Consider the following 27,013-nt stretch of genomic DNA (forward strand, 5'->3'; position numbering starts at 1 on the left):
ATCAGGTTGGACACAGTCCATGTCCCACGTGGGGCTGACTGTCTTAATCCCCATTTTACAGATGAGGAAACCAAGGCAAAGAGAAGTTAAGTGACCCAGACTGAGCTCCCTCCTTCCTCTCCCCCTCCTCCCCCCCTCCATCCCCCCCCACCTTACCTCCTTCCCCTCCCCACTGAACCTGTATATATGTATATATGTTTGTACGTATTTATTACTCTATTTATTTATTTTACTTGTACATATTCTATTTATTTTATTTTGTTAACATATTTTGTTTTGTTGTCTGTCTCCCCTTTCTAGACTGTGAGCCAACTGTTGGGTAGGGACTGTCTCTATATGTTGCCAACTTGTACTTCCCAAGTGCTTAGTACAGTGCTCTGCACACAGTAAGCGCTCAATAAATACGATTGAATGAATGAATGAATGACCTGCCCAAGGTCACAGAGCATACAGGTGGAGGAGCTAGGATTAGAACGAAAGTCCTTCTGACTCCTAAGCCTTTGTTCTAACCCCTAGGCCCCGCTGAATCTCTCCATATACCCGTTGGTGGCCCTCTCTGGCAATGACTCCAGCCCCCGCTGCCACCATTAAGGCCCAAATGGATTTCGGGAGCCAGATTACCGACCTGGCCAGAGCTAGGCTGTCCTCCGAGCAGCACTAACTGAGGTTAGACACTCCACCCAGGGCACCAAGGGGTGTGTGGGGACTGCCTAGTTCTACTCCTCTGTCAGGTAGGGAAACTGAGGCAAAGGAGGGCGGAAGTAGTGCCTGAGAGGACTGGGCTCTGCGCATAATAATAATAATAATAATAATAATAATAATGGCATTTATTAAGCGCTTACTATGTGCAAGGCACTCTTCTAAGCGTTGGGGAGGTTACAAGGTGATCAAGCTGTCCCACAGGGGGCTCACAGTCTTAATCCCCATTTTACAAATGAGGGAACTGAGGCACAGAGAAGTTAAGTGACTTGCCCAAAGTCACACAGCGGTCGACAATTGGCAGAGTCGGGATTTGAACCCATGACCTCTGACTCCAAAGCCCGTGCTCTTTCCACTAAGCCATGCTGCTCCTTACCTGGCATACTTACCTGGCAGGGGAGACACCATAATCATGTAGGTGGTTTTCCCAGGGTGAGGCTCAGCCATTGCACTTGGGCTGTGCTGACCCCTGCGATTTCCCCAAACGCGGGAAACTCGGCTGCATAATTTGTGGTAGTGGGGGACTGCGTTGGCGCTCTCCCCTGGTTAATTTTTTAGAGTAGCAGCGTGGCTCAGTGGAAAGAGCACGGGCCTCGGCTCCGCCAATTGTCAGCTGTGTGACTTTGGGCAAGTCACTTAACTTCCAGCGCTTAGAACAGTGCTTTGCACATAGTAAGCGCTTAACAAATGCTATTATTATTATTATTATTATTGTTGCTATTCTCTGGGCCTCAGATACCCCATCTGTATAATGGGGATGAAGACTGTGAGCCCCACGTGGGACAACCCGATCACTTTGTAACCTCCCCAGCGCTTAGAACAGTGCTTTTCACATAGTAAGCGCTTAATAAATTCCATGATGATGATGATGATGATGATGATGATGAATAATGATGATGAAGCTCAGACTACCCCCACTCTCCTCCAGTGAGAAGGGAAATCTGCAGCAGGGTAGGTCCTCGCATTCCCACCAGGGGGCAGCACAAGCCCACTCAATGCTGAGAACCCGGGAATAAGGGCTGGGACATTCCCGGCCTCTTCCTGGGTCCTTAGGAGCTTTACCTTCGGGCCTCCTCTCATCTTTCCCCCAAACTTTCATTTCCTCAAAGAACGGAAAGGGGATGTCAACCTCCATACGCCCTTCTCTCTCCTAGTTTCCCCCCACTCAATGCTGAGAACCCGGGAATAAGGGCTGGGACATTCCCGGCCTCTTCCTGGGTCCTTAGGAGCTTTACCTTCGGGCCTCCTCTCATCTTTCCCCCAAACTTTCATTTCCTCAAAGAACGGAAAGGGGATGTCAACCTCCATACGCCCTTCTCTCTCCTAGTTTCCCCCCACTCAATGCTGAGAACCCGGGAATAAGGGCTGGGACATTCCCGGCCTCTTCCTGGGTCCTTAGGAGCTTTACCTTCGGGCCTCCTCTCATCTTTCCCCCAAACTCTCATTTCCTCAAAGAACGGAAAGGGGATGTCAACCTCCATACGCCCTTTTCTCTCCTGGTTTCCCCCCACTCAATGCTGAGAACCCGGGAATAAGGGCCGGGACATTCTCGCCCTCTTCCTGGGTCCTTAGGAGCTTTACCTTCGGGCCTCCTCTCATCTTTCCCCCAGACTCTCATTTCCTCAAAGAACGGAAAGGGGGTGTCAACCTCCATACGCCCTTCTCTCTCCTGGTTTCCCTTTTTTTCTTATTTTTTAAAATTTGTTAAGCGCTTAATATCTAGACTGTGAGCTCACTAGGGGCAGGGAGTATAATAGTAATAATGATAGCATTTATTAAATGCTTACTATGTGCAAAGCACTGTTCTAAGCGCTGGGGAGGTTACAAGGTGATGAGGTTGTTCCACGGGGGGGCTCGCAGTCTTACCAGACTGAGCCCCTTCCTTCCTCTCCCCCTCGTCCCCCTCTCCATCCCCCCATCTTACCTCCTTCCCTTCCCCACTGCACCTGTATATATGTATATATGTTTGTACATATTTGTTACTTTATTTATTTATTTTACTTGTACATATCTATTCAATTTATTTTATTTTGTTAGTATGTTTCGTTTTGTTCTCTGTCTCCCCCCTTTTAGACTGTGAGCCCACTGTTGGGTAGGGACTGTCTCTATATGTTGCCAACTGGTACTTCCCAAGCGCTTAGTACAGTGCTCTGCACACAGTAAGCGCTCAATAAATACGATTGATGATGATGATGATTTTGCAGATGAAGGAACTGAGGCCCAGAGAAGTGAAGTGACTTGCACAAAGTCACACAGCTGACAGGTGGCGGAGCCGGAATTTGAACCCATGACCACTGACTCCAAAGCCCATGCTCTTTCCACTGAGCTATGCTGTTTGATGTTATATTGTACTCTCCCAAGTGCTTAGTACAGTGCTTTACACATAGTAAGCGCTCAATAAATTCAATTAATAATAATAATAATATGTGCCAGGCACTGTACTAAGAGCTGGAAGAGGTACAAGCTAATCAAGTTGGGCACAGTCCATGTTCCAAGGGGGGCTCACGGTCTTAATCCCCATTTCATAGGTGAAGGACCTGAGGCACAGAGAAGTGAAATGATTTGCTCAAGATCACACAGCAGTCAAGTGGTGGAGCTGGGATTAGAACCCACCTCCTTCTGACTTCCAGGCTTGTTGCTCTTTCCATTAGGCCACTCTGCTTCTCTTCAGCCCCCCTCCCCTCTTTCTGTGCCTCCAGTGGCCCGCTCCCTTCAGAGAAGCAGCATGGTCAAATGGAAAGAGCCCAGGATTGGGAGTCAAGAGATCAGAGCTCTAATCCCAGCTCTGCCACTTGCCTGCTGGGCAAGTCACTTTGGGCAAGTCACTTAACTTCTCTGTGCCTGGTTGCTCATCTACAAAACAAGGATTAAATGCCTGCTCATCCTTAGACTATGAGCCCTGTTGGGAAAGGGACTATGTCTATTCTGAGTATTATGTATCCATCCCAGCGCTAGGCAACTAGAAATGTGTAACGAGTATCACATTTATTAGTATTATTCAGTCCTTGGTTCCAACTCACCCCGGGGTTTTCCCCTTCCTCCTCTGGTCTAGAATGTCCTCATCTTCCTTTCACTTAATAATAATAATGATGTTGGTATTTGTTAAGCGCTTACCATGTGCCAAGCACTGTTCTAAGCGCTGGGGTAGACACAAGTTAGGTTATCCCATGTGGGGCTCACAGTCTTCATTCCCATTTTACAGATGAGGGAACTGAGTCCCAGAGAAGTTAAGTGACTTGCCCAAGGTCACACAACTGACAAGTGGCAGAGCCGAGATTAGAACCCACGACCTCTGGCTCCCCATCCTGGGCTCTTTCCAATGAGCCACGCCAATAATACTAATTGTAATGACTGGTGAGCACTTACTTGTGCCAAGCACTGAACTAAGGACTAGAGTAGATGCAAGATAATTGGATTGGACACAGTCCCTGTCCCACATAGGACCCTTCCTTCCCTTCTCCCCTTGTCACCTTCCCAATCCTTTACCCCTTTCACCAACAAACACCAGCCTTATGTCTCAGGACTGAACTGGAGTTAGGTCACATATGTCCGTGGATGAATTTCACCATCAGTGGCTTCTCCTTCAAGTTTGAGGAACAGCTCTGTATGAACTCAGTGCCTTGCTCTCTGACCTGAGGGGACCGCAGGATTGGCGGGAAGCCAAGGAGCTCTATAGTGACGAAAAGACGTTAGTAAAAGGGGAATAACGTTGATGCCGTTAAACATAGTGGGAGGCATCAAGAAATGGCAACAAATAAAACAGAATCACCTGAGGGGCTGAGGAAACTGGCAGAATGCCAAGGGCAAGGGTTAATCAAGGAATGTTTGGGACCTTCCGCTCCCCCGTCTGGAGGGAATAGCTAGAGTAGGAGGGACTTGGGTTAGACCCTCGGGAATGCCCTGACAATGAGGATGGCAAGACACTGCAATAGGCCCCTGGGGTTGGAGGATATTTTTCACTTTAAGCCTCAGACTGACCACATTATCTGTTTGGGCTAGATTTGATTTAGAGTGGAGGACGGGGGATGGACAAGATGACCTCAGCAAAGTCTGGCCTGGGTGTCTGCCATTTTCACCCCAGCACTTAGCACGGTGCTAATACCACAATTCCCACTCCGCTTTCCTTTCTCAAGGCTCTGTTCTCTCCTCCTCTCAAGTCCTCACTGGTGCTCTTGGCCCTTGGGGTATCCTGTCCCCTCTCAGCCACCAAGTCCCTCATCCTGCAAAAAGTGAAAGAAACAGGAGCTGGAAAAAATTCCAGGCAGGGCTGCATTTTGCCTGTGGGGCCCTCACGCTTGCCCCTGCCCTGTCCTGAAGCCTGCCCAGGGCCACGGCAGCCAGCTGGCTCCCTGGGCCTTCGGGTTATCACCTCCCCCCGACCACGGGCCAGGTGGGTAAGGCTGGGCACGGGGAGCCTGGGGAGGTGTGGACCAGGCTGATATTGCTGTCCGGGCAGTCTGGGGGTGGCACTCTGAGCCAGCCCCACCCTGAGCCCATCCCAGACTCTGGTTACGCTCCATTCCAGAGCCAGCATCTTCCCAGCTCTCAGCCCTGCACCCTGGTGGGATCTAAACTCAAGCCACGGTGATTGCCGCCCAGCAGTTTCACCTCATTGATTGATAATCCCCCTTTTATGCCAGGATAAGCCTGTTGCCCCAAGGAACACCCAGGGCTTGGGGTGGGACAGTGCCATGAGGGCATGGCAAGATCAATGACAACCTTAGCCCATTCTCTCACCATCCCCATCCTCTAGACTGCCCAGACTTCCAGTGATGACAGTAGACCAACAAGGATGCTCGCCAGGCTAGGCAGCAAGATGGGGAGAGAACGGAGGGATTTGAGCGAGGTCTGGGGAGATCACCAGAGAAGCAGCATGGCTCAGTGGAAAGAGCACGGGCTTGGGAGTCAGAGGTCATGGGTTTTAATCCCGGCTCCGCCACATGTCTGCTGTGTGACCTTGGGCAAATCAAGGGTAGGTAGGGTATCGTCTCTATATGTTGCCAACTAGTACTTCCCAAGCACTTAGAACAGTGCTGTGCACACAGTAAGTGCTCAATAAATATGATTGAATGAATGAATGAAAGTCATGTAACTTCTCTGAGCCTCAGTTTCCTCATCTGTAAAATGGGGATTAAGATTTTGAGCCCCATGTGGGACAACCTGATCACCTTGTATCCCTCCAGCGCTTAGAACAGTGCTTCGCACATAGTATGCGCTTAACAAATGCCATCATCGTCATCACCAGAAGTCACAGGTACCCATGACCCCTAGGACTGGGGAGGGGGGCTGCTGAGCAATAAGCAGTGATGGCCCTGCTGCCCAGGAAGGAGAGGAAGGAGGTGGGAAGGAGGGAAGGAGAGGCAGGAAGGGAGAGGAGATGGGCAGGGAGGAGGGAGGAGGGAAGAGAAAAGAGAGGGGCAGAAAGGAGAGGAAGGTGGGAAAAGGGGCAGGAAGAGAGAGGAAAGGAGCATGGAGGAGGGGGAGGTGGGAAAGAGGGATGGGGAGAAAGAAAGAGAGGAGATGGGCAGGGAGGAGGGGGAGGAGGGAAGGAGGGATGGGGAGGAGAGAGGGAGAGGAGAGGGGCAGGGCTGAAGGGGGAGGTGGGAAGAGAAAGGGGAGAGGTGGGAAGAGAAAGGAGAGAGGCAGGGAGGAGAGGGAGGAGGGAAGGGGGCAGGAAGAGGGGAAAGGAGCGTGGAAGAGGGGGAAGTGGGAAGGAAGGATGGGGAGGAGGGAGAAAGAGGAGAGGGGCAGGGAGGAGGGTGGGGCGGGAAGGAGGGATGGGGAGGCAAAGAGGGAAAGGAGAGGGGCAGGGCTGAAGGGGGAGGTGGGAAGAGAAAGTGGAGAGGCAGGGCGGAGCGGGAGGCGGGAAGGGGGGCAGGAGGAGAGGGGAAAGGCGCATGGAAGACGGGGAAGTGGGAAGGAGGGATGGGGAGGTAGGAAGAGAGAGGAGGGGGCAGGGAGGAGGGTGAGGCGGGAAGGAAGGATGGGGAGGCAGGGAGGGAGAGGAGAGGGGCAGGGAGGAGGGTGAGGCGGGAAGGAGGGATAGGGAGGCAGGGAGGGAGAGGAGAGGGGCAGGGCTGAAGGGGGAGGTGGGAAGGGGGGACAGGAGGAGAGAGGACAGGAGTCCGGAAGAGGGGGAGGTGGGAAGGAAAGAAGGAAGGAAGGAAGGAAGGAAGGAGGGGAGAGCGCGGCGCGCGGGGCGGAGCGCCGGCAGCGGGAGGGTTACAGAGCTGGGCAGGCGGGAGCGGCACAATCTCAGCCGTAGTGGTGGGGGGGGGGGGGGGGTAGCCCCCTGCCCGGGCCAGGGACCAGCCGCGGCCAACAGCGCGGGAAGCCCGCGGCCGGCGCCCGCACACACCCTCGGCCCCCTGGGCCCCCGGGGACCGGCCCCAGGGGCTGCTCGGGAGGGACGGGAGGGCTGCGGGTGCCGACAGAGCCCCCTCCCCCCGCCAGGGCCCGCCCGTTTTATGAATGGGGGGAAGGCCCGAGCCCCCGCCCCGCCCCCGCCCCCGCGGCCCTGACAGCAGCGCCGGCCCCGCCCGGGGACTTGTTGCCACGCCGGGCTGCAGCGGCTCCGGCGCCCGGGAGCGGACCCCCCACAAGCCCGGCTCCCGGCAGAGGTGGACCCCCCCCCCCCCGCCCCCGGCATAGGGCCGGTTCGGACGCGCGCGTCCCGAAGCCTGCCCGGCCGCGGGCGGGACGCGGGGAGGGGGCGTGGGCGCGCCTGGGGATCCCCATCTCGCTCTGCCCCCCACCCCCCACCCCGGCCTCTCCTCGGGGTTGCCTTTGGCCCCGGGGGGGTGTCTCTGGGTGTCAGTGTGAGTGTGTGTGCGTGCACGCGTCCCTCCTCCCTTTCTCCTTGCCCCTCGCTGTGGTCCTTTATTAGTGCTTCTCTCTCCCTGTCTCTGTGAGTGTGTGTGTGTGTGTGTTTGTGTGTGTGTATCCCACAGCTTCTGTCCCTCCGGTCCCTCCTGCGCCTCCTCCTAGCCCCTCGCTCTGCTCCTTTATTAGTGTTTCTCTCTCTCTCTCTCTCTCTCTCTCTCCGTATCCCACAGCCTCTGCCCCTCAGGTCCCTCCTGCGCCTCCTCCTTGCCCCTCGCTCTGCTCCTTCATTAGTGTTTCTCTCTCTCTCTCTCTCTCTCTCTCTCTCTCTCTCTCTGTGTGTGTGTGTGTGTGTATCCCACAGCCCCTGCCTCTCCGGTCCCTCCTGCGCCTCCTTGCTCCTCGCTCTGGTCCTTTATTAGTCGCTCTCTTTCTCTCTCTCTCTCTCTCTCTCTCTGTGTGTGTGTGTGTGTGCATCCCACAGCCCGTGCTTCTGTGGTCCCTCCTCCTCCCCCTCCTTGCCCTTGGGTCTGGTCCTTTATTAGTGCTTCTTTCTCCCCGCCTCTCCCTCTTTCTCTCTGTGTGTTGTGTGTTGTGTGTGTGTGTGTGCGTGCGTGCGCGTGTGTGTATATGTGTGTGCATCCCACAGCCTCTGCCTCTCCGGTCCCTCCTCCTCCTCCCGCTTCTTCTCCTCCTCCTCCTCCTGGCTCCTCTCCGCCGCCTCGTCCTCCCCGAAGACCCCAACCAACCACCTGTGCGGCCTAGGCCTCCCACCCCCAAGTCCCCGGGGCGGCCGTTCGGCCGGGCCCCCCTCCCGGCCCCTGGGCCCTCCCTCCCTCCCTCCTCTCCCTCCTCTCCCTCCTCTCCCTCCTTTCCCCCGTCGTCTCCCCCCAGCCCGACGCTGCCTCCCCGGGAAGGGTGAGTGGAGGGCAGCGGCCGGCCCCTCGCCCGCCCCCTCGCCCGGCGGCCGGCCAGCGCCTCTTTATGATCAGCTCCGTGTGCGTGTCCTCCTACCGCGGGCGTAAGTCGGGCAACAAGCCCCCGTCTAAAACATGCCTGAAGGAGGAGATGGCCCAGGGCGAGGAGTCGGAGAAGATCATCATCAACGTGGGTGGCACCAGGCATGAGACCTACCGCAGCACGTTGCGTACGCTGCCCGGCACCCGCCTCGCCTGGCTGGCCGACCCCGACGGGACGGGCGGCGGAGGCGCCGGGGGCCCGTCGGGCCACGAGCTCTTCTTCGACCGGCACCCGGGGGTCTTCGCCTACGTGCTCAACTACTACCGCACGGGCAAGCTGCACTGCCCGGCCGACGTCTGCGGCCCGCTGTTCGAGGAGGAGCTGGCCTTCTGGGGCATCGACGAGACCGACGTGGAGCCCTGCTGTTGGATGACTTACCGCCAGCACCGCGACGCCGAGGAGGCCCTCGACAGCTTCGAGAGCCCCGACGGCGGCGGAGGCCTGGGCAGCGGCCTGGGGGGCGGAGGAGGCCTGGGCGGCGGCGGCGGGGTCACAGGTGGGCCCGGACCGGGCGACGAGGCCGGACAGGACGAGCGGGATCTGGCCCTGCAGCGCCTTGGGGCCCGGGACGGAGGGCCCGGAGGGGGACCCGGCGGAGGCGGACCTGGTGGCTGGCGGGGTTGGCAGCCTCGCATGTGGGCGCTCTTCGAGGACCCCTACTCGTCCCGAGCGGCCCGGGTAAGTTGGTTTCCTCCCCCGCTCCCCAACTCAAGAGGCGGAATGGGAGGGCTTTTCTAGTGCCAGGCTGGGGGCTTGGATCTCCCATCCCAGCCCTCCATTCCCATCGTTCCCTCTGCTTGGGGGCCCTGTCTCCCCCCCTTTCCTCTGCTGGGACCCTGTCTCTCCCCCCCGTCACTCCCCTTCCTCTGCTGGGACCCAAAGACTCCCTCCTCTCCCCTCCCCGGCCCACCCCAAGCAACTGCGCCCTGGCCCCGGGGCCCCGGGCTTCCCGGTGTCTTCTGCAGAGAGGGCAAAGGTCAGGGCCGTCAGCCAGAGCGGGAGGGAGAAACGAGGGCCTGGGGATGAAATTTTGTTCAATTAAAAGAAACAAAATGCATCAGCTACTAAGGCTGTGGTTACCAAAAAAAAAAGTCACAAAGACTTTATCATTATTGGGGTTCAGTTTCCAGGGGTTACCTGCATCGGTCTCTCAGGACTCCCACTGGGATGGATGGTTGTGGTACTGTAGAAAGAGCGTGGGCTTTGGAGTCAGAGGTCATGGGTTCAAATCCCGGCTCCGCCAACTGTCAGCTGTGTGACTTTGGGCAAGTCACTTCACTTCTCTGGGCCTCAATTACCTCATCTGTAAAAAGGGGATTAAAACTGTGAGCCCCCGTGGGACAACCTGTTCACCTTGTAATCTCCCCAGCACTTAGAACAGTGCTTTGCACATACTAAGCGCTTAACAAATACTGTCATTATTATTATTATTACTGTCCACCGCCCCATCCCCCAATCCCAGATCTGCCTCAGCAAAACCATTTAGACGTTGGTCGGAGGGCGACCGCCCCTTGGCGAGACTCTCCGGGCATAAATAAGCAGTTCTGTCTAAAGGGCGATGGGACTGGGGAGGGAGAAGCATTTCTTGCTGTGAGCGATTGGCCACCCCTGACATCTCAAGTTGTCTTATTAATGAATCTTGTAATAACACTCCCCTCCCCGCTGGGCCTGGTGCAGAACTGCCTCCCGGCCCACAGCCTTCCCTGCATCTCCGAGGCCCTGAAAAGTTGTCTGGCCTCCAGGCAGGTTCCTCGTTGATTGACTGAGCTCTAGCCTGCCAGCCTCCAGCCAGCACTGCATCTCTAAAGGGGCTACTGGGGCCCCTCCCTCGGGGAGCCGTGAAGATGAAGACAGGAGAGGAAGGTGCGGTGGGCGGGGGGGTGCCTCGGAGGGGAATGACAGCAAGAAAGAAGCTGTTTGCCCAAAGCCTTCGGCCCACAGACCCTAGGAGTGAGCTGTGCAGATGAGCAGGTAGGGAGGCACTCCTGGGTTCTCCTGCTGAGAACCAAGCCAAGTTCAGTGGTGTGAACAACGGTTTAGTGATCTGGAACCTGGGGCAAATGTCCTGGCCCCCTCTCATCCAAGCCCCCAGGAGGTTTCTTCCCAAGGAGTCCACATTATTGATGTTAACTGCAGTGGGACATATGTCCTGCAGACCCGTGCTTTCAACCCAACAATTAGTTCCACCGGAGGAGAGTGTCAGTGACATCCTCAATTTCTGTATCTCCTTTTTTTTTAGAGTTCAGCACCCTCCATACCTCCCTCCTCCAGATCATGCAGTCAGTGGTAGCCCACACCACCCCCTTGAGACAGGGGGTGGGCTGCTTCTGCCCATTTTACAGGAATGGCAACTGAGGCTGAGGGAAGTAAAATGACTTGCTCAAGGGCTAGTGAGAAGCAGAGATAAGTCTCCCAGTGCTTGATACACTGAACCGGGTGGCCTCCCTTGGGGTTTGCCCCCTTTGTGCAGGGAGTAATTTTCCTGGAGACCTGGACTCCCTCCCCCCTGCCCCTACGTCTCCTACCTGCATCTCCTTCTGAGGTGGAGCACGGCAACTGTTCAGTAGCATCGAAGCAACTTTAGTCTCTGCGGTGAGATGAAGTGTGAAGCTGGGGGCTTGGGCGGAAGGACCAATAACCGGAAAAGGCATGGATAACCAAAGCTTACAGAGAATCCCTCAGACTCACTTTGGCCAAAAGATTTCCATCCCCTTTCCCTCCAAACCTTTCATTAAAGTAATGGGTAAACAGTAGATCAGACTTCTCCCTTTCCTGGCAGTGTTGATAACAGGGCTCCGCCCACAGCAGACACGCCATAAAAGTTGGTGACTGATTCATTCATTCATTCAATCGCATTTATTGAGCGTTTACTGTGTGCAGAGCACTGTACTAAACGCTTTGGAAGTACACGGTGGAATGTCTGCCCGGGAGAGCTGCTAAGGAGCAGTGACTGGCCAAGAGGAGAGGAGCTGAAGGAAGGAAAAAGAAGACACCAAGGTCTGGATAATCTTGCATGTCAATCGTCAGTCCCTGGATTGTGGAGCTTCAGTTTGTGAAGCAGTGAGGCCAGTGGAAACAGCATGGACCTTGGGAGTCAGAGGATCTCCTTTCTATTCCTGGCTCTGCCACATGTCTGCCGTATGACCTTGGGCAAGTCACTTAATTCTTTGGGCCTCCGTTACCTCATCTATAAAATGGGGATTCAACTGTACGCCCTCCTACCTAGACTGTGGGCCCCATGAGGGACAGGGATTATTGAGAAGCAGTGTGGCTCATTGGAAAGAGCCCAGGCTTTGGAGTCAGAGGTCATGGGGTCAAATTCCGGCTCTGCCACTTGTCAGCTGTGTGACTTTGGGCAAGTCACTTAACTTCTCTGGGCCTCAGTTACCTCACCTGTAAAATGGGTATTAAGACTGAGCCCCACGTGGGACAACCTGATCACCTTGTAAACTCTCCAGCGCTTAGAACAGTGCTTTGCACATAATAAGTGCTTAATAAATGCCATTATTATTACTATTATTATTATTATTATGTCCAACCTATTTAATTTGTATCTACCCCAGATCTTAGAACAATTGTAGTACTTGTTAAACTCTTACTATGTGCCAAGCACTGTTTTAAGCGCTGGGGTAGGACAAATTAATCAGGTTGGACACAATCCCTGTCCCCCATAGGGCTCACGGTCTTCACCCTCATTTTACAGTTGCGGTAACTGAGGCCCAGAGAAGTTAAATAACTTGCCCAAGGTCACACAGCAGACAAGCAGTGGAGCTGGGGTTAGAACCCAGGTCCTTCTGACTCCCAGTCCCATGCTTTATCTACTAAGCTATGCTGATTCTTGTGTCATAAGTGTTATAATTATTATTTAGTTGAAGCAGGAGAGCTGAAGTGTCAGGAAAGGGAAGGATCATAAAGCTTGTCCCGCCGGAAGAAGGACTGAGGTGGGGTGACTCGGAAGAATAAATAGTCTCAGGGCCGGAGTGAATTCTCTCAAAGGGCCCTGACCCACCCTCCTCTCGGAGCCCCTGGGACTGCCGAGGTTGGGGGAGAGAGAAAAATCAGGGAGGAGCTCTGGGCTCACAAGCATCCCCCTACCCCTTTGCAAAAATCTCTCTGAGATAGGAGCCGAGCCCGCGGTCATTTGGAATTTTCGGCGCGAGTTCTGACGGGAACAAACTGGCAATAAGTGGGAAGAGCGCTAAGCTGATTAGGAAAGGCTGTTGCCTAGCTACAGGCCTGGCCCTAGCCTTTTGCCTGCATGCACACACTGGTCGCCTGGCTACGGGGCCCTGAGTGTGCGACATGTTTTTCTGAGCACGTGGGGCTGTAAGTTGTTGCGGGGCATCGAGGCTCTGCCCTCCGCACGCCCCTCAGGGCTGTGGAGTCATGACGGGTGGTCAGACTGGCCTGTCTCACCCCCACAGGTGCCACCTGGCCGTGGTTCGGGCTGAGCGGGAAGTGGGAGAGTTTTCAAGGGGGTCAGGGATGTGGGGGGCAGAGGGTGTCTTTGGGCAGAAGGCAGATCAGCGGCCAGTGAAAGGAGGGAATGAGCGAGCAACCACAACCAAGTCATCAGAGCAATCCAAATCAGAATGGCCTTTTCCTGATTTTCTGTGGGGACTGGTGAGCCAGTGGAGAAGGTTTGGATCCTGGTGTCCCTGGGTGGCTGAATTTTGTTCCTGAGCATGGATAGATGCCATCCTCTTCCTGGCACTTCATGGTTTTCTCCTGGGACCGTTTAAACCAAGAACGGGAGAAGCACAGGATCTCACCACCAGCCGAGCCCAGGCTTGAGAGTTAGAAGGACCTGGGTACTAATCCCTTGCGTAAGTCACTTCACTTCTCTGTGCCTCCGTTCCCTCACCTGGAAAATGGGGATTAAGACTGTGAGCCCTATGTGGGACCGAGACTGTGTCCAACCCAATTACCCTGTCTCTACCCCAGCACTTAGAACAGTGCCTGGCACATAACGCTTAACAAATACCACAGTTATTATTGATAGTAGTAGTAGTAGTAGGAAGCAGCGTGGCTCAGTGGAAAGAGCACGGGCTTTGGAGTCAGAGGTCAGCATTTCAAATCCCGGTTCCGCCACTCGTCAGCTAAGTGACTTTGGGCAAGTCACTTCACTTCTCTGGGCCTCAGTTCCCTCATCTGGAAAATGGGGATTAAGACTTGGAGCCCCCCGTGGGACAACCTGATCACCTTGCAACCTTCCCAGCGCTTAGAACAGTGCTTTGCATATAGTAAGTGCTTAATAAATGCCATTATTATTATTATTATTAGTAGTAGTAGTAGTAGTAGTAGTATTACTACCCTATGCTGGAAGCTGGATTCTGTATACTCTGTGGCCAGCAGCCTCCCCAGCCAGAATGTCATGGGTCACTGGGAGAGAGGAATTCAACCTCTCAGTTGAAGCAACTGCAGAGTCCCTCTGGGCCAGTGGTGACCCAGTCCTGTGGGGACAAAGAGATGAGCAGGGGGTGCTTTGAGGCGTTGTGGCAGTTGTTGCTCACTTGAGTCATCAAACATGACTTCTCAATAGGGCCAGGCAGAGTCAGGGAAGTGGAAATGCAGTGCTGACACTGTATGTTCACTTGGTTGTTCCCTGAACCTTTAGGGTCCTGTGGCTCAGCTAGGAACCACAGTGGCTCATGGATTCCCTGGGCCATTAGTGGGGTGGCTCTCAGGCCTGAAGATCCTGCAGTGGATGTAGTTTGGGATCCAGGTAGGAATTCCGGGGGCTCAGGAATCAAGTTTTGTCCGAAACATCTATGTTATGGGGAGCTACTACCCAGACTCGCCCGGCGAGGGGGTAAAGAGTAAGAGAGACTGCGATTACTCTGGGCTTCTCAGGGGGTTGGTTTGAGGCTCCACTGCCTGACCATTGGCCTCTGCTCCAGAACCCCAGACTTTGCCCTCCTCTCTGTGTCCCCGGGAAGGACATGGCAGCTCTGGCTCCTAGTTGGGTATCAGGCCTGTTCGGGACAAGATAGTTCAACCCCTGGCATTAGCTGCTGGTGGAAGACAGCTCTTCTTGATCCCAAGGTGGGTGTGCTATGTACCTGAGCAGGAGCAGAAGTACCTCAGGGCCCTAGAGTTTGTGGGAATGGAGTAGTAATAAGAATTGTGGTATTTATCAGGTGCTTACTATTTTTTATTGATATCCATTAAGTGCTTACTGTATGCCGGGCACCTTTCTAAGCGCTGGGGTAGATACAAGGTAATCAGGTCGGACCCAATCTGTGTCCCACGTGGGGCTCACAGTCTTCATCCCCATTTTATAGATGAGGTAACTGAGGCACAAAGAAGTGAAGTGATTTGCCCAAGGCCACAGAGCAGATAAATGGCAGAGACAAGATTAGAACCCAGGTCCTTCTGACTCCTAGGCCTGTGTTCTACCCACGAAGCCACGCTGCTTCTCTTTCTATGTATTATACACTGCTCTAGGTGCTGAGGGAGATACGTGGAAAGAGCGTGGGCTTCGGAGTCAGAGGTCATGGGTTCTAATCCCGGCTCCACCACTTGTCTTCTAGACTGTGAGCCCACTGTTGGGTAGGGACCGTCTCTATATGTTGCAAACTTGTACTTCCCAAGTGCTTAATACAGTGCTCTGCACACAGTAAGCTCAATAAATACGATTGATTGATTGATTGATTGTCTGCTGTTTGACCTTGGGCAAGTCACTTAACTTCTCTGTGCCTCAGTTCCCTCATCTGTAAAATGGGGATTAAGACTGTGAGCCCCATGTGGGACAACCTGATTAACTTGTATCTACCTCAGCGCTTAGAACAGTGCTTGGCACATAATAAGCGCTTAATAAACAAATACCAACGTTGTTATACAAGATCATCCGGTCAGATACAGTCCCTCTCCCATTCGGGGCTCACAAATTAAGTGGGAGGGAGAACAGCTATTGAATCCTCATTTTACGGATGAGGAAACAGAGGCCCAGGAAAGTGAAGTGACTTGCCCAAGTTACACAGCAGGCAAGTTGCTGGGTTGGGATTAGAACCAGGTCTTCTGTCTCCCAGGGCTGTGCTCTTCCTACCAGGCCATGCAGCAGAGGAAGGGCATTCTTGGTGTCACTCCTTGTGGGAGCAGGCTTTAGGAATCAGCTAATGCCTGAGGTAGCTGATGTTACCAATGCAGGGCGGACGAAGAGATGGAGGGTGCCCAGATGAAAAAATAGATCCATTGTCACACCTCGGGCAGTTCACATTCTAATAGGGGCTTGCAGTCCTGGCCCGAGAGGACCCCTCCTTTCCCAGAGCCACGGCAGTGTTGGGTGCAGGAAAGTGCATGGATCTGGGCGTCTTAGTTTTCCTCCCAGCTCTAGCGCTAGCCTGCTGGGTGATCTTTGGTAAGTCTCAATCTTTCCATCGTTTCCTCATCTGTAAAATGGGTGCACACTGCCTTTCCCTAGAGGTGCAGTCAAGATAAACATCAGATGAGGAACGTACGCTAGAAAATGAAAAGTCTAAATAAAATTCAAATTGGGGCATCACTGTCTCTTTAGAACTGACAAGGTGGTGACAAAGTGCTCCCCAGACTTGTCCATGGGCAGGGGGCAAACTAGCCCCTCTTTCTGAGACCTCTCTACCCCCAAATGGGCCCACTGCAACTTTCAGATCACGGTCTTTTTTGGTCTCTGTTTGGAACAGATAAACATTCGCCTCTGAACAGCTTGTCTCTGGGAGGATGAGGTGTTTGTGTTTTTGCCATGGTGGAGAAAAAAACAAACTGGGACTCTTTTCAAAAACAGGGGGGAGAGCAGTCGAGGGGGAGAGAGAGAGTAGGAGCAAGGCGGGGCTGGAGGCTTCAGGAGGGAGAGCAGCAGGGGTCAGGGAGCTTGGACTCTCTCAGGCAAAGCTGTGATTTCTCCCTGCCTGCGGCAAGCGGGGTTTAGGCGAAGGGAGGAAGGGGAGGGGGGCTGGCCAGCTGGAAGCAGGGCCCCTGGGGTGTTCTCCCGCCCGTTCCTGAAGGGAGCAGGTGGTTCGCGGCCGGCAGCGCCTGGGCTGCCGCAGTATTTCTCTGCACAGTGACCCACGTGTGCGCTGTTGGGGGCTGGAGAGCGTCTCCCCGTTTGGGCCTCTGGTGTTCAGCAGCTGGTGTGCTCTGCTCCCCAGCCTGCAGGGTCTGGCCCTCCGGGAAGGCGGCCTTGACACCAGGGACCCGGGGAGGAACCGGGAGAGTCTTCCTCAGCCCATCCAATGTAGGCCCTGTGCAGCTCCTGTCAGACCTCAGTGGTTCTGGGCCATTTGAGCAACAGCTGCCTTATCTTTCCACAGGGTCCCAGCTGAGGCTGTGGGGACCCTGGTGGAGGGCCATGGGAGGCCTGTCTGGGCAGGAAGGCGGACTCCGGCTCCCTCCTGATTCAGCCTTCTGAGTGCTCCGTGCCCGCCCAGAGAGGAGGGAGCCGCTTGACTCCTCTTCTGGCCCTGGTTCCAACCTGAAAGACCTGGGGCTCCCCAGCAATCCCAGGCTGGAATCCCCTTATTCTGGGGCCCTGGGAAATGAGGTTACACCTAAGCAGAGAGCCTCCTCAGGGACCTCTGAGCTGCACATTCCTTCTCAGGTGGATTAAAGTTTCTCTCCAAGGGCTCAGAGGCACAGCAACAAACCCTCCTTTTCAAACACGTTGTTCTCCTCCTCTCTTGCTGCTGTGTTCTCCTCTTCTCCACCTGTGAGCCTCCCACACTAGTGGTGACCTCCAGAGCCCCAGATTCTCAATCACTTGTATTTATTGAATGCTTACTATGTTCAGAGCACTGTACTAAGTGCTTTGTAGAGTACAGTATAACAGTTGGTAGACACGTTCCTTGCCCATTCTTTCTTTCTCTTATTTCCTCTGTCCCTGTGACAGCTCTTCTTCTCCCAGCAGCTGCTCCTCCTGGGGAAACAGATGTTGCCCCCTCCTTGATTCCACCTCCTCTTCTAGTGGAAAGAGTGTGGGCATGTTAGTCAAAAGACCTGGGTGCCAATCCCCGCCCCACCACTGGTCTGTTGTGTGACCTTGGGCAAGTCACTTAACTTCTCTGTATCTCAGTTATCTCATCAATAAAATGGGGATTCAATGCCTGTTCTCCCTCATACTTAGACTGTGAGTCCTATGTGTGATAGGGACTATGTCCAACCTGATTATCTTATAACTACCTCAGTGCTTAGAGTAGTGTTTGGCATGTAGTAAGCGCTTAACAAGGACCATTATAAAAAAGTGGCTTTGGGTCCACCAGATGAAAACCAGCCTGCTTCTCATTGCTTAGCTCAGAGGCCTTGGGATTACCTCAGTTCCAGACCCACAGGGGCTCAATCAATAAATCAGTCAATCAATGGTATTTATTGAGCGCTTACTGAGTGCAGAGCACAGTACTAAGCTCTTGGGAGAGTACAGTACAACCAATCTGGTAGAAATGATCCATGCCCACAAGGAGCTTACAGTCTAGAGGGGGAGACAGACATTAAAAGGAATTGTGGATATGTACATAAGTGCTGTGGGGCTCTAGACTGTGAGTCCACTGTGGGCAGGGATTGTTTCTATTTGTTGCTGAACTGATGGTGACAGTATTTAAGTGCTTACTATGTGCCGAACACTGTTCTAAATGCTGAGATTATCAGGTTGTCCCACATGGGGCTCACAATCTTAATCCCCATTTTACAGATGAGGTAACTGAGGTACAGATAAGTTAAGTGACTTGCCCAAAGTCACATAGCAGACAAGTGGTGGAGCCGGGATTAGAACCCACAACCACTGACTCCCAAGCCCGTGCTCTTTCCACTAAGCCACGCTGCTTTTCATTGCACTTGAATTGTACTTCCCAAGTGCTCAGTACAGTGCTCAGTACAGTGCTCTGCACACTGTAAGCGCTCAATAAATATGATTGAATGAATGAATGAATGAGGGTGGGGCGAATATCAAGTACTTAAAGATCCAAGTTCATAGGTGATGCAGAAGGGAGAGGGAGTAGGGGAAAAGAGGGCTTAGACAGAGAAGGCCTCTTGGAGGGAATGTGATTTTTTAATAAGGCTTTGAAGGTAACAGAAAGTGGTGGTCTGTCAGATAGGAAGATGAGATCAAGGTACAGTAATTAGGTTGGTGTTAGAGGAGGGAAGTGTGTGGGCTGGGCTGTAGTGGGAAATCAGTGAGGTAAAGTAGGAGGGGGCGAGCTAAGTGAATGTTTTAAAGCAGTTTTTGTTTGATGCAGGAGTAGATCGGCAGCCCCTGGAGATATTTAGACTGGGAGGTGCAGGTGGGACAGGGACCCTATCCAACCTGATAAACTGGTATCTACCCCAGCTCTTAGAACAGTGCTTGTCTCATAGTAAGTGCTTAACAAATACAATAATAATAATAATAATGATGTGGCCTGACTGGTTTTTCAGAAGAATGATCTGGGCAGCAGAATGAAGTAAGGGCTGGAGCTCGGGGTGGTCAGGGTTTGCCTCTATTGCTGAATTAAACTTTCCAAGTGCTTAGTACAGTATTCCGCACACTGTAAGTGCTCAATAAGTATGATTAAATGAATGAATGAGTGGAGAGAGAAAGGAGGTAGGTAGGGAGGTCAGCAAGGAAGCTGATGCAGTAGTCAAGGTGGGATTTAAGTGCCTGGATCAGCAGAGTAGCAGTTCATTGGAGAGGAAAGGGCAGATTTTAGTGATGTAGTCAAGATAGAACTGACAGAATTTGGCGATATTGAACATGTATCAATATGAATGAGAGATGAATCAAGGATAATGCCAAGGTTATAGAGTTCTGAAATAGAGAAAGAAGTGGTGTTGTCTGTAATGACGGGAAAGACTGGGGGAGAACAGGGTTTGGGTGGGAAGTTAAGGAGTCCTGGTATCAGACATGTTAAGTTTGAGGTGTCAGTGGAACATCCAAATAGAGATGTCCTGAAAGAAGGATGAAATTGAGACTGTAGAGAAGGAGAGAGATCAGGGCTGGAGATGTAGATTTGGAAATCATCTGCATAGAGATGGTAGTTTAAGCCACAAGAGCGAATAATTTCTCCAAGAGAATTTCTCCATGAGGCTCCCACACTGGTTGTAACCTCCCAAGCGCCAATCTCTGTCTGACTTCTACTTCCTCTGTTCCTTTGATAGCCCATTTCCTCCCGCTGCTGCTTCTCCTGGGGAGACAGATATTGCCCCTGCTGTCCCACCTCCTCTTCCCTTGAATGGCTTTGGGCCCACCAGATAAGAACCAGCCTGCTTCTCATTGATTAGCTCAGAGGCCTTGGGAGTCCCTCAGCCCCAGGCCTGCCAGAGGCTCCGGAGCTGGGCCTCAGAGTCCACCTCCTGATAGAAACTGACCACAACACACTTAGTGGTCCTGGTGGGCCTGGAAGGGGAAGGGGCTGAGTTGGCTGTTCTTATTTAATTACCACTTTGCTCTTTTGCCCCCACAGTTCTCCTGGGGTGTCTTCACTCATTCATTCATTCATACATTCATTCATTCATGCTCATTGAGCACCTCCGGTCCCGAGCAATGGATGAGAATCGAGGGAAGACATGAGGCTGGTCAGTTAGACATGTCCCCGATCCACTGTCTTCATCTATCCTCTGACAGCTAAATGTTATAGCATCTTTTGTTCCTTCACGATCCTGGGCCCTCTGGCTCCAGTTCGCTCTCTCTGACTCAAAGATGACCTGGCACTCAGGGAAGCAAGTTCTGCCTTGCTGTTTTTACATGGGAGCTCAATGCCCTCTTTGCCCCCACGTCACCCTGTCGGTGACACACAGACAGAACTGAGCCATGAGGTTGACCTGTCAATGGCCCCTCAATGAAATCAGAGGGGTGAGAAAGCAGAAACAGTTTCCGGGTTAATAATGGTGGTATCTGTTGAGCCCATACTATGTGTCAACCACTGTGCTAAGTGCCAGGATGGATACACTATAATAAGACCAGATACAGTCCCTGTCCTCCATGGAACTCGCAGCCTAAGTGGGAGGGAGAACAGAGATCAAATCCACATTTTACAGATGGGGAAACTGAGGCTGAGAAGTTAAATCCATTCATTCAATAATATTATTAAAAATAATAATAATAATAGTGGTAATTGTTAAGTGCTTACTCTGTGCCAAGCACTGTTCTAAGTGCTGGGGTAGATACAAGGTAATCAGGTTGTCCCATGTGGGGCTCACAGTCTTAATCCCCATTTTACAGGTGAGGTAACTGAGGCACAAAGAAGTTAAGTGACTTGCCCAAAGTCACACAACTGAGAAGTGGCAGAGCCGGGATTAGAACCCACAACCTCTTTCCACTAAGCCACGCTGCTTCTGCATTCAATTAATTCATTCAATCGTATTTATTGAGCACTTACTGTGTGCAGAGCACTGTACTAAGCGCTTGAAAAGTACAATTCAGCAACAATCCCTGCTCCTAACAGGCTCACAGTCTAGAAGACTGTGACTTCTAAATGACTTGTCCAGGTCACCTAGCTGTGAGGGGAAAACTGGCCCATGTGTGGAGTGGGAGTCTCCTTAGGAAATAAACCCACTCTGAACCATTTCCAAGCAGAGTTTGGGCTAGGGGAAATTCAGGGTCCCAGAAATAGGTTCAAGGGGACAAGAGAGGCCTGGCCTTCCATTGGATTTTGGCTTCCCAGTGGAGACCAAGCTGGCTACTCCATGGGCAGAGAGAGGAGCACTTAACCTGTCTGGGAAAGCCAACTGGGGGCTTGTTGCTGCAGGAGGAATCTGGGATTCTGAGTGGCTCATGATGGCCCTGGAGGAGGAGCCAGACCACTGCCCCACTCCCTTCCACAGGGGTCTGATCAGCAGGCAGGGGAACAAGGAAAAGAGGGATTGATTTTGACAGCAGGAGCCGTCAGCTCCCTAGCCCAGGGTGGCGGGTGGCAGGGCCTCCGGGGATGGCAGCGGGGTGGCAGCCCCATGAATTACAAATGAATGCTTGGTAATTGGTGTTATTACAGATCCATTTCATATCCATTCATAATGATTGGACACTTAAACCCAACGGTTTCTGTGGAAAGTGCCATTTCCATCATCCCAGTCGGAATCCCGGTTGCCGCGGGGACCAGCGCCTTCTCATGGGGACTTTGAAGGCCAGGGGCCTCAGCCAGGCTGGAGGCTCTGGCCCCTTGCCTCTGACTGAGGTCATGCTGACTCTTTGAAGTGCCCCCCATCAGTTGGCCCATTTCCCTTCTCCTCTGACTCAGGGAGTGTATGGGTGGGCTGCTGCTGTTCTTAAGGAGCTGGTTGGTTTTGGAGTGACGGGGGTGTTTGTGTTTGTGTGTACAAGTGAGTACTCATTCATTCAGTCAATTGTATTTATTGAATGCTTACTGTGTACAGAGCACTGTACTAAGTGCTTGGGAGAGTACAATACAGCAATAAACAGACACATTCCCTGCCCACAATGAGCTTACCGTCTAGAGGGGGGAGTATGTTTGTGTGCATGCCCATTAGGACTAGATGTAAAGTTCTGACTCCCTGCCCTTGTGAGTGGGTTTCAATAGTGGATAGAGCACGGGTTTGGGAGTCAGAAGGACCTGTGTTCTGATCCTGGCTTTGCCACCTGTCTGCTGTGTGACCTTGGGGAAGTCACTTCACTTCTCTTGCCTCAGTTATCTCATCTGCAAAACGGGGATTGAAACTGTGAGCCCCACATGGGACAGGGACTGTAACCAACCCGATTTGCTTGTGTCCACCCCAGCGCTTAGTATAGTGCCTGGAACAAAGTAAGCATTTAACAAATATCACAATTATTATTATTATTGAGTGGGTGAGAGACAGTCTCTGGTGTCCGTGTCCCACTCTTGTCCCCTTCTCCCCAACCCTGCTGCTGGCTTGGCCCAGCTGGCCATGGGCAGGTGGTGTGCCCGGAAGGGAGCCTACAGGACACCCCCACCTTCTTGCTTGGTCTGGAAGAGAATGAAGAGCTCCCCCTTCCCCCCGGGGTGATCTGGGGGTCTGGGGTCAACGGTAAGAGTTGGCTGAAATGAGGTTGGTGGTGGGGGTTCTGAGCAGGAGTTGTTGCTGCCCTGGTCCTGGGGCTGGCGTGGCTGGGGAGGGGCCCTGATCCATTCTCCACAATGGCCTGCTCCGGTCTGAGCAGGAACTGAGGTTGCTAGGGTGCCACAGGGGATGGGCAGGGAGGCACAAGATCACCTCAGAAAACGTGGAGAGGCGCTGGGGAAACCCTCTTCCCTCTGTCAGTGAGGTGGTTCTGGGGGAGGGTCATTGCCCTTCAGGCAGTTATTAATCTGAATCAGTGAACAGTTTTCCTGAGCTCCCATTGGATATCGAGCTGGGGGGAAAGTCAGAGAAAGGGTGGGTACGCCAACTCACCTAAAGGTACTTGGAGAATTAAATAAAGAGGCAGATGACAGAACCATTGGATGTGTGCAAGGCAGACATTGGCATGAGGCCCTAAAACACAGCCAATCTGTACACGAATCCTCTTGGGTTCTGCAGTGATTGGGTCACCGAATGTCAGTCTGGGCACATCTGGGCTGGCTTCATTTTCCTATCCCTGGGCCACCATTCTTATGAAAAGTAGAGTGACCTAGTGGGAAGAGCATAGGATTGGGAGTCAGGAGACTTGGATTGTAATCCTGACTCTGCTATTTGCATGCAACCTTGGGGAAGTCATTTACCTTCTGTGAGCCTTAGTTTCCTCATTCCCCTCTCCTTAGTTGGTGAGTCCCATGTAGGACAGGGACTGTGTTCTATCCCATTATGTAGTGCAGTGCTTGGCACATAGTAAGCACCTGCTAATCAGCATGATTATTGTTATTATTAATTCCTGGCTGAGATCCATGATTCAGCCAGGCAGGTGCCTTTACCTGGACAACAGCTTAACTGCCTGGTGAGGTGGCCACTGTCCCTGGTGGATGGAGAAAGGAGCAGGAGTAATGCCAGGGAAGCTAGTCCATTGTGGAGCATCAGGAGCTCAGCCTCACCCTAAGGGAGAGAGAGAGAGTGCCTCTGTCTAGCCCTCTCTCATTACGATATTGGGGTAGGAGAAGGAAGAGGAAGATGCTTGGGCCAGGAGTGGGGAGCATGGGAAGAGCTGGACAGGAAAAGGATTGAGTCCAGTTCAGGGCAATGAAGAGTTCTGGACATGATTGGTCATCCCATCCATGCCCCAGGCAATCAAACAGTAGTCTTAATTAAGCATCAGTAGTGTGCTGTACACTGTACTAAGTGGTTGGAAGAGTACATTTGAGTTAGTAGGCATGATCCCTTCCTTCAAGGAGCTTACAGTCTAGTTCAGTCTCCAGTCAGCACCCCAGCTCGATGGATGAGAATTGATCACTGAAAGCCTATCTCCTCCCAGAAGCCTTCCCTGATTGATCTATCAATCGATTGTATTTACTGAGCACTTACTGCCTGCAGAGCACTATCCTAAGTGCTTGGGAGAGTACAACATAAAAGAGTGGGTAGACACATTCTCTCCCCACAGTGAGCCTATAGTCTAGACGGGGAGACAGGCATTATTATAAATACGTAAATTATGGACAAGTACATAAGTGCTGTGGGGCTGAGGGAGGGGTGAACAAAGGGTGCAAATCCAAGTGCAAGGGTGATATAATAATAATAATGGCATTTATTAAGCACTTACTATGTGCAAAGCACTGTTTTAAGTGCTGGGGAGGTTACATGTTGATCAGGTTGTCCCACGGGGGCTCACAGTCTTCATCCCCATTTTACAGATGATGTAACTGAGGCCCAGAGAAGTGAAGTGACTTGCCCAAAGTCACACAGCTGACAATTGGCAGAGCCTGGATTTGAACCCATGACCTCTGACCCCAAAGCCTGGGCTCTTTCCACTGAGCCATGCTGCTTCTCTGTGGAAGGGATGTGGATATGGAAGGGGATGGGAGAAGAGGAAATGAGGGCTTAGTGGGAACTCTGTTTTCCCCCTACTGTGTCACCTGGGCACTTGAGCCCTCACCTACTAAGCACTTAATTACACCCTCCCCCACATACCCTCCTCCCTGCAACAGCACACTGTAATAATAATAATAATAACAATGATGATAATGGTATTTGTTAAGCACTTACTATGTGCCAAGCACTGTTTTATGCGCTGGGGTAGATACAAGGTAATCAGGTTGCCCCACATGGGGCTCACAGTCTTAATCCCCATTTTACAGATGAGGTAACTGAGGCACAGAGAAGTGAAGTGACTTTCCCAGGGTCACACAGCTGATGAGTAGCGGAATCGGGATTAGAACCCATGACCTCTAACTCCCAAACCCGTGCTCTTTCCACTACGCCACGCCGCTTCTCTGTACATATGTACATATGTTTAAATTGTTGCCTGCCCTTACCTTTAATGTAGGTCTCTGCAGCTCCCTTCCCACCCTCTGCCTCCCACTCCCCACTCCCCTTCGATGGGCTCACTGGGGCTTGGCCTGTCCTTCCCTCCCCGCTGTCCACAGGTGGTGGCCTTCGCGTCCCTGTTCTTCATCCTGGTCTCCATCACCACCTTCTGCCTGGAGACCCACGAGGCCTTCAACTTCGACCGCAACGTGACGGAGATCCACCGAGAGGGCAACACCACCAGCGTCCACTACCGGACGGAGGTGGAGACGGAGCCCGTCCTGACGTACATCGAGGGCGTCTGCGTGCTCTGGTTCACCTTGGAGTTCCTGGTGCGGATCGTCTGTTGCCCGGACACGCTGGTCTTTGTCAAGAACCTGCTGAACCTCATTGACTTCGTGGCCATCCTCCCCTTCTACCTGGAGGTGGGGCTGAGCGGGCTGTCCTCCAAGGCGGCCCGGGACGTGCTGGGCTTCCTGCGGGTGGTCCGCTTCGTCCGCATCCTGCGCATCTTCAAGCTGACGCGCCACTTCGTGGGGCTGCGCGTGCTGGGCCACACGCTCCGGGCCAGTACCAACGAGTTCCTGCTGCTCATCATCTTCCTGGCCCTGGGCGTCCTCATCTTCGCCACCATGATCTACTACGCCGAGCGGATCGGGGCCCGGCCCTCCGACCCCCGGGGCAACGACCACACCGACTTCAAGAACATCCCCATCGGCTTCTGGTGGGCCGTGGTCACCATGACCACCCTGGGCTATGGGGACATGTACCCCAAGACCTGGTCGGGCATGCTGGTGGGGGCACTGTGCGCGCTGGCCGGAGTGCTCACCATCGCCATGCCGGTACCTGTCATTGTCAACAATTTTGGCATGTACTACTCGCTGGCCATGGCCAAGCAGAAGCTGCCCAAGAAGAGGAAGAAGCACGTGCCCCGTCCACCTCCTCTCGAGTCGCCCACCTATTGCAAGTCGGAGGGAAACTCCCTGCGCGACAGTGCCCTGAGTGACGTTGCCGGACCCCTGTCGGGGGAGGAGGGGGCGGAGAGGAAGCGGTCAGGTCAGGAGGCGGCGGGAGGGGAGGGCAAGGAAGGGAGGGAATGGAGGGTGGAAAGGGGAGGGAACAAGTGACCACTTGGTGATTTTGGTGGCTCTGCAGCCTGGCCCGGAACCAGAAGAGCTCACTTCCTTCTCTCTCAGCAACCCTAGAAAGATGACCTGATCCTATCCCCAGCCCAGGGTTGGGGGACCGGCCTAATAACAATAATAATAATAACTATGATGTTAAATAATAATAATGGCATTTGTTAAGCGCTTACTATGTGCAAAGCACTGTTCTAAGCACTGGAATACTAATGATGGCATTTATTAAGCACTTACTATCTGCAAAGCACTGTTCTAAGCGCTGGGGAGGTTACAAGGTGATCAGGTTGTCCCACGGGGGGCTCACACTGATGCTCATCATCTTCCTGGCCCTGGAAGTTTTATTAAGCTTTATTAGTGTTTATTAAGCACTTACTATGTGCCAGGCACTTACTATGTGCCAGGCACTGTATAAGCGCTGAGGTGGATACAAGCAAATCGGGTCCCAGTCTCGCATAGGGCTCACAGTGTTCATCCCCCTTTTACGGATGAGGTAACTGAGGCTCAGAGAAGTGAAGTGACTTGCCCAAGGCCACACAGCAAACAATTGACAGAGCTAGGATTAGAACCCGTGACCTTCTAACTCCCAGGTCTGTGCTCTGTCCGCTAGCTATGCCATGTTGTTCCTATAAAGCCTGGCCTCCTCTGGCAGGGTCTGCCCCATGGGCCCCAGCGAGCCAAGGGAATTCAGTTTAACATCAGCCCTCCCTGGAGGCTCCAGTCTTTGCTGGTGAGCCCTAAGTGGTTCTGGAACAGAACCAGACTCCGAAGCTTAGAGACCAGCAACCCAAGCCTTCGGGGGGAGGCCCGGAACGGACATGTCTCTTCACATTTAGGGTGTTTTCTGAAGCTGGTCTAGACCCCTTACCTCCTCTGCTGATGGGAATGGACCCCCAGAGTGGGCAGAGACTCGGGGCCAGACCTGCCCCCAAGGAATTTGGGTAGCCTTTCCCTTCCCTCGTGAATGCATCCATCCAATCGTCCTTGTCCCCGTCAGTTGAGAGGTATCATTGGAGACCCCTGGCCAGCCGAGGGGGCAAGAG

The 27,013-nt window shown here is 53.0% G+C and overlaps 1 protein-coding gene and 1 non-coding gene across 6 annotated transcripts in view; both read left to right on the top strand.

The window, feature by feature from the left end:
• The first annotated feature begins 1,080 nt into the window (after positions 1-1,080).
• On the top strand, positions 1,081-1,244 carry LOC119931054. The gene has a single exon (XR_005451922.1). It is a non-coding gene; the product is annotated as a U1 spliceosomal RNA (small nuclear RNA).
• Positions 1,245-8,401: 7,157 nt separating this feature from the next.
• KCNC4 (potassium voltage-gated channel subfamily C member 4) overlaps positions 8,402-27,013 on the top strand; it is a 41,110-nt gene continuing 22,498 nt past the window's right edge. For all 5 annotated transcript variants that reach the window (XM_038749152.1, XM_038749151.1, XM_038749154.1 and 2 more), the window contains exons 1-2: positions 8,402-9,219; positions 24,951-25,887. In XM_038749152.1, the coding sequence (XP_038605080.1) occupies positions 8,506-9,219; positions 24,951-25,887 (1,651 nt within the window). In that variant the 5' untranslated portion in view covers positions 8,402-8,505. The remainder of the gene's footprint in view (positions 9,220-24,950; positions 25,888-27,013) is intronic.

This window comes from Tachyglossus aculeatus, chromosome 7, assembly GCF_015852505.1.
Source record: "Tachyglossus aculeatus isolate mTacAcu1 chromosome 7, mTacAcu1.pri, whole genome shotgun sequence".
NCBI classification, from domain to species: Eukaryota; Metazoa; Chordata; class Mammalia; order Monotremata; family Tachyglossidae; genus Tachyglossus; species Tachyglossus aculeatus.